The 13401-nt window shown below is 33.0% G+C and overlaps 2 protein-coding genes across 2 annotated transcripts; both read right to left on the reverse strand.

Moving 5' to 3' along the window:
* Positions 1 to 1358: 1358 nt before the first annotated feature.
* LOC130974505 (uncharacterized) lies at positions 1359 to 3224 on the reverse strand. The gene is made up of 2 exons (XM_057899383.1): positions 3134 to 3224; positions 1359 to 3019 (listed from the first exon to the last, which is right to left on the reverse strand). The coding sequence occupies exons 1-2, from the start codon at positions 3222 to 3224 to the stop codon at positions 1359 to 1361; spliced, it is 1752 nt and encodes a 583-aa protein (XP_057755366.1).
* Positions 3225 to 3263: 39 nt separating this feature from the next.
* On the reverse strand, positions 3264 to 6442 carry LOC130974515 (uncharacterized). The gene is made up of 4 exons (XM_057899393.1): positions 6337 to 6442; positions 5597 to 6035; positions 4446 to 5365; positions 3264 to 4351 (listed from the first exon to the last, which is right to left on the reverse strand). The coding sequence occupies exons 1-4, from the start codon at positions 6440 to 6442 to the stop codon at positions 3264 to 3266; spliced, it is 2553 nt and encodes an 850-aa protein (XP_057755376.1).
* Positions 6443 to 13401: the final 6959 nt, after the last annotated feature.

Below are 13401 nucleotides of genomic sequence, written 5' to 3' on the forward strand. Positions count from 1 at the left end.
AATATAAAAGAACAACATTCATAGACTATAATAAATGCATAACACTTTAGTCCATAATTAAGTACTTTAAATCTCAATAGTCTAATACAAAATATTTTATAATAGAAAAAATTTTTACTAAAATTTAAACTGAAATAATATTAAACTGCTCCAAAATTATTTTACACTAAAATAAAAAACTTAAAATATTAGACAAAAAAATTAGAATTAGACATAAATATTAGAACCAAATTAATAATAAAAAATAGAACACAAAAGGCACCAAGAATTTTTTATTAACAAAATATATAATATGGATTAAAATCAAATTTTTTTGACAGATTAAAATCAAATTTACATTGATATCATCTAACTTTCCTTTTTAAGAGAAGATAAATAATTGTTTTTTATTAATAAGAAAATCATATATTTTTTTATTAATATATTAAGAATATAACTTCTGTCTATTTTGTTTCGAAAAAATAATATTACAATTTAAAAAGTAAATAATCAAATTTTTGAATAAAATTTCGTATTTTCAAAAAGACACATAATATATCGAAAAACATCATTATCTGTGTAGGAGCTTAGTTTCAATTTCATGATTCCCTGATCAACTAAATCTGCAGAAAAAATAGCTTACGTGAAGGAATCGCAAAAAAAAAAAAAAAAAAAGCTGACGCCGAAACCAAAGAGGAGCACATGCACCCTTGCTGAGGATAAGCCACACTGGAGAAGAACGTACAACTTTGATGTATATGGCCCTGAAAGCGGATACCTATCCGATTGGAGATGAAACCACACGTATGATAAAAAAAATTGGCCTTTTCATATCAAACAAGATAACTATATTTAAAAAATGGCTTTAAAAAAAAAGAAAGCAAAATAAAATACAAAAATACAAATCATCAAATTCATAAACTAAAGAAGAAAGTACCTTTTAAATAAGAACTACAATTAGCTAGTCATAGAGAATCCCATATTTATATACACCGTTTGATTATATTATATAGAAACCAAAGGTTAATATAAAAGAAGAACACTGATAGACTTTAATAAATGCATAACAATTTAATGCATAATTAAGCACTTAAAATCTCAATAGTTTAATACAAAATATTTTCTGATACAAAGAATTTGCATCAAATTTAAGACTGAAAAAATATTAAAATCATGCAAAATTATTCTACAGTAAAATAAAATATTTAAAATATGAGAAATCAAATTAGAATTTGACCTAAATATTAGAACCAAAATAACAATAAAAAATAGAAAACAGAACACACCAAAAACAATTCTAACAGAAGATATAATATGGATAAAAATCAAGAAACTATAAATTACAGAGACAAGATTAAAAGATATAACAACAAACAACATTATACCTTATCAAAAACTTCCTTAAATACAACGTTTTCAGTCCTACCAGCATCATCTAATCCTTCATCACAAAGTAAAATCTTAAGACCATTTCTATTCCGAACCCGGGAAAGAGCTACATAAAGTTGACCATGAGAAAACACAGGACGACGCAAGAACAAACCGACCATTGATAATGTCTGACCCTGGCTCTTGTTGATTGTCATCGCAAAGGACAGAGAAACCGGAAATTGACGGCGTTGGAATTTAAACGGTATAACCGTATCACTAGGAATCATACTCATTCTGGTGATAAAAACTTTGTCCCCAACATTGCTACCAGAAACAATATCTGCACCAATGACATTTGTCCCTAGATCTCGCACGACAAGTCGAGTCCCATTACACAAACCACCAGCCGGATCAATATTCCTCAACAAAATAATAGGAACACCTATTTTCAACTTTAACAAATGATTAGGTAGACCAGAACACCTAATCTGATTCAAGAATTCAACAGTTATCCAATCAACATCAACATCAGAATAGGCATCACTACCACATATCGAATCAGCACTGAGATAATTTTTCTCCTCACCGGGCAACAAATCAACTATATAATTGTTTATCTCTTCAACATTGTCGACAGTCGGAGCGAGTATTGCCCTATCTTGGAAGAAACTTGGATCACGAAAATTCTGAACCAAATTCGGGTATATTGTATTTACAATATCTTCCACTGGATTTTCCAAGACAGTAATGATTAGATCAGAAGGAATATCAACAAAAAGTTTCTCGTTGACCACTGTTCCACAACGACCTTCACCGATTTGAAGTATCCAATCTGAAAACAACCTTAACTCCTGAGAAGTTGATTGTTTAAACCCGATTCCTAACCTCATATTTTTTGTTAGTCGCAAAACTTCACAATATTTCCAAAGAACAGAAGAATTTATGGAAGCCATAACAATCTCAGCACGCGAACCTTTTGGAATAACTGGCAAGACCGGCCTGAAATCACCACCAAGAACGACCACCTTCCCACCAAAAGGTAAATTTTTATTCCTATCAGAGACCGAAACCATTATATCACGCAACGTCCTATCGAGCGCTTCAAATGCTAATTTGTTAGTCATGGGTGCCTCATCCCAAATAATCAAATCGGCAATTCGAAATACCTCAGCCTTTGGGCTATCCTTCTTAATCCGGCAAACAGTATCTTCAGTAATCTCAACGGGAATATTGAACATAGAATGTGCCGTCTTACCACCCGGTAACAACAGAGAAGCAATACCACTAGAAGCAACATTAATAACAATCTTTTTCTCAGATCGCAATCTAGCTGACAAAACTCTGTATAAAAAAGTTTTTCCAGTGCCACCAAACCCATACACAAAAAATAATCCATGTCTCTTATTCGAAACACAATCAATAACTTTATCGTAGACCACCTTCTGTTCTTCATTTAACTTTAATATATTTGCATCATGCTCACGAGACAAAGAAACAGTATCATACTGTAACTCACGTAGTAGCATCAAATTGCTAAATTGAGAGACTAAAGAGTTATCAGGAACCGGCATACTAGCATAATTTCTCAATGATTTTCCATTACTCTGCAATAGTTTCTCAATCTCCAACAAACCAAACGTTTGTAACTCATCCTGACTCATAGTTAGATCTACGTTTAACAATAATTAATAAATATTAACACCATAATATAACTTATCTACTGTGTGCATGCGTGTGTGCCCACTTGTCATGTAATAAATTCATGATGATCAAAAAATCTTACCAGGGTATTGCAGCTCATGTCTTCTGCGATAAAGAATATCATCAGACAAATAAGCCCAAGTTTGCTCCCAAACTGATAGAGGTCTTCCCATGGAACCAGATAGCAGCAAGATCACAAAAAGCCTCCTTAACTATGCAGCTGACGCTAACTCGGCGACTTCCTTAATAGCAGAAACATACTCGTTATCATCTATCAAGAAACCCATGACAGAACATGTCTCTTGAAATGTATCATAAGTAACACCATTCACAGTTCTTATACTTCGAAAACTGGTACAACCTCTCTGCACATTCAAAAGCATCCGCATGTAGAAAAGTTCACCGGAGGAGGGATGAGCGAAACTCAGTCTTCCAATAGAGAATCCCCTCTGTCTTGGTTTCCACTCCCTGCTCTTCAAACAGTATACAAATTTACCTGGATATTCAACATATGTTAGAGACCGCCCCTCCGTGAACCGCCTGTTGGCCATCATCCAACCTGTAAACATCGTAAGCAAATCTTTGTTGCGCAAATAAACATGAGTAGTGCTATCAGCATCATCGAATACAACATGTTGCTGGTTTGGCAAGTGAAAAGTCAACCTCTGTACCGACGGCCATCTTTGATGAATATCGTAAGCAAAAATCCTCCACATGGATTCAAAAGGTGACAAATAACGACAATCATAATACTGTTTGATCTCATCAACCACCTGAGAAGATTCACCAACATCATATCTTTCTCCAACAGTTGCAGTCACCCGATCTGGACCCTTATTAACATACTTAAAAAGATACTTAATGACATTTGACTTGTTACAAAACTCAAGATTTATGTGAGCTTGATATTTCATCAACAACAGCAGATTATATGGCACAACAAATCTGTTGTCAATATCAACATCGTTGATTTTCACTGTCACACCCATATTACGACGTCTATATATTGGATACCCATCTTCATCAAAACTCGTTTGGTCAACGAATCTTTTTGGATAAAATTTTGAGCACTTACCATCTTTCATGCAAGGAGAACTCGGTCTAAGTGCACCACAGGGACCATGGATCATGTACTTGATGACGACATTATAAAGAGATGGAAATTTCTGTGGATTGGGTAGCTCAGCACAAATGAATTCATCAACAATTTCGACACTTTGTAAGTTGCTTTCTCCATTAAGCCAGAGTAACATGTGTGCATGAGGTAGACCTCTTTTTTGGAACTCAATAGTATACATACCTAAAAAATACAAAAAACATATTAAAGAACCAAACAACTGCATGTCCGACAACAACAAACAGAAATTGAAATGCTTAGCGAGAAAAGAACATACCTGCATTAAGTGGACCAAAAAACACACCTTCCTTGAGATCGCTAAGGAGGCACTTCAACTTAGCATGAAAAACACGACAAGAGATATCAGGACGATCAGCGATGGGAATTCGCTCTCGCTCTGTGAACCGCTGGAATTCAGGCCAATTTAGATTACATGTAATAGTGAGGAATAAATCTGGATAGCCAAAATGTTTACAAATTGCCATGGCATCCTGACAACGGTTAAACATATAACGTTTACCACCAGTGAAGGAGGAAGGCAAAATAATTCGTGTCCCAATTGAAGAAGCCTCATTATCACCACGATGCATAGCCTCCTCTATTCCTTGAAGAACTTCTCCTCTAATTGTACTTTGCTTCATTCTGATCTCATACAACCTCTGGGACTCAATCATCGTGAAACAATCAACAACAAATTGTTGAAACAACCGCCTACACTTGTGAATAATTCCATCTTCATGCTCCCTAATCTGCAGACGAAAACATATGAATTCCCTGAGAGAAACTCTTGTTCTCCTTCCAGGAATATATCCAGACTGTTGACCTTGATAACCAATGTTCAACTGATAACCATCCTCACCATATGGAAACAACAGAGGATACTGTAAGGGCCAATATAGAGCATGAGTTTCATATATACATTGCAACCGACCAGCAGTAGATCGAACAATAATGTCACGACCATGATCCGACGAATCAAAATCGCCAACAATTAAAGTAGCAACTTCATCGCAAGAGGGAGCACTGTACATTCTTCGATCAACGTTCCGTTGCGAATACAACTTCAATGAGAAAATCTCAGATGGATGACACTGATAGAATTCTCTAACTCTTCGAAATGACTGTGCTATGACATTATGAGTATCGATCATTTGCAACAACTCAGTTATCAATTCTTTATCTATCTCAGATGTTTGCCTAAAAGAAATATATATTAACCAAAAAAAATATATTTAAAACCCACATAAAATACAATTGTAAGATATTTTGATATATAATTATTAAAAAAAATGACTAATAGCACATTATAAACAAAACACAGTATAACTATGAAGTCACATCTATAAACATGTTTTCCAATACAAATAACAGCAAAACATCAGGAAAATACAACAGAAAGACTAACAACAATGTATCAAACACACATACCCAAAGATTCGCTGCCTATTAATTATCTCATGCTGAGTGTCGTATACGTATAATTGTGCAAATTTAGGCTTCTCACCAGCATTTGGGAGCAAACTTCCAATCCGATGATAATTTTGACCACTTATTATAAACTGCGGTGGACCTCTCCCATCATTCACTGAATCCAATACCTTACCGCCAAGAGACGTGAAGGCAAACATACTGTTATAAGATCGAATATTTTTTTGGAAATACAAACTCTTGCTATCATCTCCATTGATCAAATTATATAACAGATCTGGGGGCCTTTGGAGATAAGGTAACTGAATTTTTCCCTTTGAGCAACAAACAGTAAAAATAGGATGATTAACTGTAGAATCTCTTTCAACACGTTCTAATAACCAGAAACACACGCCACAAATTGAACATTCATAGTTAGGATCACCAACATCAAGGCAGCCTGGTAAACATAAAATCGAGAAAAATATACCCAACAATAATAGGATTTCCTCCGAATTACATGACACGAAATAGACTCAACACAAAATGAATAAACTATTAGTATAAAGATATAATATAAAATAAATACTTTACTCATTTGAGTGTTGTGAGAAAAAATACATCAGAAAATATTATTTATATTTTACACTAATTGAATAATATCTCATGACATAATCACAATCGGATGTTTTAGAACTAAATAAATAAAGTTTCTATTTTACTATTCTTGATTAATATATGAATTAAGAACGAGAATGTACCTTGTATCTCACTTTGCAAGAACAGAGGATGATTAATAACAGAACCAACTTGACTGAATGAATTTACGGAAGGATCATATATTTCTGATTGGTCTATATCATCCATTTTGATTTAGAATAAGACAAACTTACGTAAAGATAAATTCAACAACCAAATATAAACAAAAATAAATCATGCAAAAAGAAATTAATTAACTATCTAATAATGAACATGGAATGTGAACAGCACAAATATAATAAAATACGAAAATCAATAAAAATAAAACATTCATTTATGAACTAAGTAAATATAAATAAAACTAAATGCACATTCAAAATGAGTTTAATTTTTAACAACATTAGAATACACTTTGTTTTATTATTTTAATCACTGATACTAACTACGAACATTAAAATGAAATAATCTAAATTACTAATTATGACGTAAAAAGATAGCAGCAAGAACCGGACCAGAGCTGCCGATTCATTCGGAAAAACCGATGAAAAATTAGTAAGAACATCCAAGTATGACACTAAATTTAACATCATAAATAAATTAATTGAGAGACGTAATATATTCATGGTTCACTATCTTGAAGGACCAAATTAATATTTATTTTTTGATTCAAGGCCTAATTAATCTGAAGGCGAAAAATATAAGGATGGACCTAATAGTCACTTTATTTAATTTTTGACTACTTTATATCTTTTACTGATGTATGTTTAATTTTTGACTACTTTATATCTTAGAGAAGTACAAACATATATTTAATTATAAATTTTATAGATTACTAATAATTAAGTTAACCCTTTTAGGTGTAACAGCATAAAAAAACAATAATAAATGACTTAAAAACATTTGCTATTAGACATAAATCAAAGAAACCTAAAATATAATTTAACGGGAAAAAATCAGACAGGGATCAAATAGTTAAAGATATTATTATACCTGACAAAATAAAACTTGAACTCTGATTAACATTCTGGGACACCTCAAATAAATTTTCTAAAATATAAGAAGAAATAGAAACATTGAAAACATATAAAATAAACAGATAGATTATTATAAACACAAAGATTAAGTACAAAAACATAAAGAGAACAATAAAAATTACCCATATAATCATTCAAAGTGAGGGTAGGCATCGAGGAATCAAGCACCTCTAGAGAATTACAAAATGAAGAAAAATTACAAACACTCACATAGATATAAAATCACTAAAAATTAGAGTAGAAAAGACTAAAAATATCATTAAAGTCAATTCAGTACTAACCACTTGCATTTCGACGTTGACTTTGCATTCGCTTTCTTTTTAAAGAATTTCGCCTATATTCTCTAGCACGAATAGAGTTATGAGACATCTGTGTTATTCGTACTAAAGAAAACAAGAGGTTGAAGAAGTTACTATAAGCCAAGAAGTATGCCTGATTCAGTCCCAAGAACACATGCACATCATTAAGTTCCTATTAAGTTACTATAAGGAACAATTGGAAAAAAAAAAAAGGAACGGGGGAGGGAAAGGGATGGCTGGCAGCAAAAGTTGTCAAAGACACCAACAAAGAACTCATAAACCTTCACACCTCTGATAACACATAAAATAAAAGAAATAGTGTATTATAATGAACAGCAATAACTAACCAACATAAAAAGATAAATTTATACAACAATAAAGAGACACAAATAAGAACTGCTGCATTTCATTAAAACATTGATTGATAGTGATATAGACAATTACATATGCCTATCACCCCTATGATAAAGAGTATTCCAAAATATGACCACATATCCTAGTATGTAACACAAAGAGGGTACAACATTGAAAATGTGTCCAATCCCTAGCAGAGTCACTATTACAAAAAAAGGAGTTGAGAATAGACCAACTTGGCACATTACCCGAGCCAACATATAGGAAAACCCCTATATCTGACAGTCCTATTTGTTGGACACAATCCAAAAAAGTGAAATCAAAATAACATCCACCCAGCATCATTACATGTCCACCTATTTGCAATCACAAGCCTTCCTAAATACTTATAGATATACAATACATAAAACACCTACACCTAGACACAGCAGCTCAATCCCACAGCTTCAATCAAACTCCATTAACCTTGGCAACCTTCAACCCACGCCCATCTACATCAACAGCAGCCTCTTCAAATTGAGGATTCAAATTCCTCTTTCCCTTGCAAGTGATAACATGATTCTCATGAATAAGCTTCTCTCCATATTGCGAAGATGAATCAACAACATGGGACAACACCTCCTATGACAAAGAAATAAAAAAAGGCATTAAACTGACTTAAGAATACAGAATACAGTTAGGAACACCACAGATAGGAATAAGAAGAAAAATTATTATCCATGAGTACCTGAGTTTCTTTTTCCACTGAGCTAAGCAATATATCGAGTTCAGCAGAAAGATCATCACTAACAGCATTATTGCTGGGTGTTTTCTCATCTTTTCCATGTTCACCATCATTTAAGGCAACAAACTCAGTCACTCCAGAAACAACAGGCTGTTTTCCAGCTAAAAAATCTATAAGAATCGGGGATTTACACAAAATCCCAGGACACTCACCAGCATCTTTCTCACTCTTGATAAAAGTATCTGAAAACTCCTTCTTAATACCAACATCCCCTTTTCCACAAGGAACAGATTTGTGCAAATCATGCTCCTATTCATATGCCATAAGAGTTTAAAAATACATAAGAGCAGAACAGAAATTCATCACAGTAAGATACATAAATAAATAAAAAATAAAAAATTAAGCATGAATTAACAGGATCTAAAAATATTTGTATGTATATCTAACCTTTTTTGGAGTACACTCGTCATCAGCGTCATAATCAGGAAGTTCAAACATCGCAATAATAGTGGAATCGTAACAAATTCTCCTAACTCGGAAAGTCCCATAAAATGTATCGTGTGGGACACCTTTGGTATCAACCTTGAGCAGCAACTTCTTTCCAATGAGCACTTGAAATATGGGAGGATAAGTATCCCCACATATAAGCTGTTTTGACAGTAATACATAAGAAATATAGAGTTTGAATAATAAATATGCCAAACCATAAACTGAACAAGACAAAAGAGAACTAAAAACATATACTTGCATCTCTTTGAACCTCAGTAAACAACTCAGCACATGACTTCTTAAGCAAATAAGATGCCTCACGATCAAAGAGAAGGAAAATACCCTCACGAGTATGATCTTCAACTATTATTTTAATTTTAAATCTGCATAGAGAAAAAAATAAAAAAGTACACCATCATTCAGCTAAATAGAATCAGGAAACCTTATTTTTATAAACAATCCACTCTACAATATGAGAAAACATTTTCAACAAATTTTCTAACCTTGGAGTCACATTAGTTATGTGCTTCAAACAAAAATCACAGTAATATGCACCATTTTGAGGATAGATACCCTTTCCACACACACACGCAGAATACCACCAACCTCCATCCTCAACAATACCTTGAATTGCACCAAAGATGATAAAAGAACCCTCCTATCCAATGGGCATTTCAAAGTTAATTAACAGCATGAATGAAAAAATAGATCTGGAAAATCTTGCTTGATTTTCTTTTTCGGTTCATTTGTGTATAAAAGAAACAGAAACACAACTAACTCAAAAGAAAACAACCTGATTGTTATCTTGAAGCTCTTCAATAGTGCATTTCCTAGTTAAACGCATGAAATCATCTTCCAATGAGAGAACTTTACCCTCATTTGCAATAAACAGCGGATGGGTACCATTCACACCTTGCTCAATCATACTAAAAAAAAAAATCAATGCAAATACTTGTACTTGTTACTCCACATAGCTTGTAAATAAAGAATACAATAAACATCAACTAAATAAAGTATGCTAACCTCTGCCTGAACTCAACAACTTCAGGAATATCAGGATTAAATAACATTTGAGTCGCATACATGACATTTTGAACACCTACTTGACCTATACAACAACAAAGAAAGAGTCTAGCAAACTTTATTGGAGACAATACCTCTAGCAGCCATGAGATGTACAGAAAAAAAAATACCCCTAAAGAACTTGACTTTTGCAAGCTGAATCACCACAACAGGCTGCTCCACATAGCCAGAGGCAAGAAAATGATTCACTTGATTAACATAATCCCCAAACAATGCACATCGCACTGTAACACTGAAACTCAAAAGATAACAAAGAATAAAACAGAAAATAAGCAAAAGAGATCATTAAAAGATAAAGAGAAAGCAGCAGAAAATAACTCAATAAACATACTCTTTTGAAGTTAATTCCAATGCAATCATTTTCACAATTTTCCCCTCTTTTGCATATTCTTTCTCTTCTCCGACTGAAGTTAAAAGACCAATGACATCTATTCCAAATAAACACAATCTATTAACTATTCAAATGATTTGTTAAAAAAACTTCAATAACAGAAAAGCAAGAAGTTATACACACCAACTAAGAAATTATAATCTTGGGTCATGTTCAACAGCTCAGAAAAAGAAAACATGTTGAAACAAGTCTTAGGGATTACATCTTCATCAACAGCTACAACAGTGGTTCGGTGAAGGAAAACCAATTTGAATTCATGAGAAGTTGCTCTATAACTACCATGATTTGACACAACAGTAAAATATGCCATTCTATAAACTTGTCCTTCAACTATATGATCCCTAAACCTATTAAGTAGTGGTTTCTTGACTGTAGCTTGTATTTTTCCACACTAGAAATGGAACAAAAGAATAAAATCAGAATAATCAAACACATAATGTAAAGTTGAAAACTTAAAAAAAAAAAATAAGTAAGACCATATTTAAAAGAGAAGCTAATAGGGGCTAACATGCTCATCAAGGAGAATCATCTCCATTGAGTTAGGAACCTCATGGTTACCAAAAGAGGGTACAACCCAAAGCCTTAGAACCCTAACTTTCAGCCTCCAAGCCTCTCTAGGAGGATGCATCTTAGAAATCATATCAAATGGAGGAGGCATTGCAATAAAAAGAAAGGAGATAAAATGACTTGATGAAATAGATCAAAATGTAAACAGTAAGCTTCTGAGATAAATAAATATAACTTAGGAGGAAATACAACACAGCAGAATGTTTGTGCATTCAATGTGCTTCACCCACATTCCTTTTATAGAAAAAATTCAGGACACAATGTCACATTTTTGAATTCAAATTCAAGAGGAAAACGGAGGATAATTGAGTTGAATCACCATATTTTTCATTTAATGAGTAAGAAGCAATGATTCATTTCATATCAATCACATCACAACTCACCAAACAGATGGGATAAAAAGAACAAACCTTTATAAAAATTCCAACATTCTCATCTCTATTCAATGGCACATACACAACTAATCATAGGAGCGAAAGCTGAAACAACACAAAAGCAAGAAAAATAATTGATAATTTCGAGATATAAAAAGATAGGGACCAGAAATTGATATACCACACCACAACTACTATACTGTAGCTACATGTCATTAGGCCATAGCAAATGCAGTCAGCAACTACACCAAACAATCATTCTAGTGATGCCAATCAGAGTTGGTAAATGTGTTAGGTAGGGATACAATTGAAACAGCAGATAAATGGGAACAAAAGTATACACAAACACGAATAGAAACATGTCAATCACATCAACATTCATGAAATAGATGATAATGAAAGCTGATACATTCATCATGCTACCCAAATTTCCAATTTCCAATAAAGAATATATAGCAGAACCTTATTATGTGTGGAAACAACTTTTTCATGGGAAGACCAGCGGCTGGATAGTTTTTTCTTTGGCTAGGAACATGTGCTAGTTAGACAAATAATAGCATGAACACATTTTAATCGCACAAGGACATTTTTTTATCAAGGAACGTGTTAACCTGAGGCCAAGCAGCTGTATCTCCATCTAACAGATGAAGAATAAAACAGAATTAAAACAAGCAAGAGATAAATCTAATCCAATTCAGTTGAACCTGAAAAAAAAAACAAATAAACAAAAGGTTACACATCATTTTTGTGAATCACATAACCACTCATGAATAGATTAGGTACAATGAGGAAAAAGCTATGAATCAATTCATATCAATCACATCAGTAATCACCAAAGAGGTTTGATGGAAAGTCCATACCTTCATAGGCATTCCAACATTCTCATCTCCATTCAATAGCATAGAGACAGCTAATCATAGAACCAAAACCGGAAACAATACCAAAACAGGAAAAACAAATGAAGCTTTGAAGAAATCAAGAAATAGGGAATAGAAATTGTGAGTTGGAATATATTGGTTAGGTCAGGATACATTCAAACCAACAGATGAGTGCGGAAAAATAGCAAAATGATACAATCTTAATCTACGAAAGCCAAATCCATTGGGAATGACATCTCAAATTCAGGAGAAAGACCCCATTTCTTTTCAAGAGGTGAAATAGCAAATAATTTTTACATAAATAATTTAAAAAAAATGAGAATCAAATTGAGTTGAATAACCAAATATTTCATTCAATGAGGAAAAAGCTATATATAAATTCATAACAATCATATCACAAGTCAGAAAATAGGTTTGATACAAAGCCCATACTTTCATAGGCATTCTGACATGATCATCTCCATTCAATAGCATATAGACAACTAATGATAGCAGCAAAAGCTGAACCAAGAGAAAAACATGAAAAATACAGAGCACAACCTCCTTATGTATCCAGACCACATTCTCATGCGAATATAACATCAAACATAGATAAGGGGACATGTTTCAGAACACAGAAAATAGTATAAAAAGTCTAGGGATTTGTTGAATATAAACAAAGTAAAAAATTAAAAATATATTCATGAAAAAAAAAACAGAAATACATGCAACAAACAATTCAGCAGATAACAAATGCAGATCTGATAATGAGTTAAAACTGAAACTTAACAGGAACTACAAAAAATTCTAAGCAAGAACATGAACCGACCAAAAAGAAGTAAACTTTTGAAGAAATTAAAAAATAGGGACCAAATATTAACATTTCACACCACAACTACTACAATGCAGCTACACGTCATTCAAGAAAAGGGAAGGCAGTCACCAACTACCCCAA

This window comes from Arachis stenosperma, chromosome 1, assembly GCF_014773155.1.
Source record: "Arachis stenosperma cultivar V10309 chromosome 1, arast.V10309.gnm1.PFL2, whole genome shotgun sequence".
Classification (NCBI taxonomy): Eukaryota; Viridiplantae; Streptophyta; class Magnoliopsida; order Fabales; family Fabaceae; genus Arachis; species Arachis stenosperma.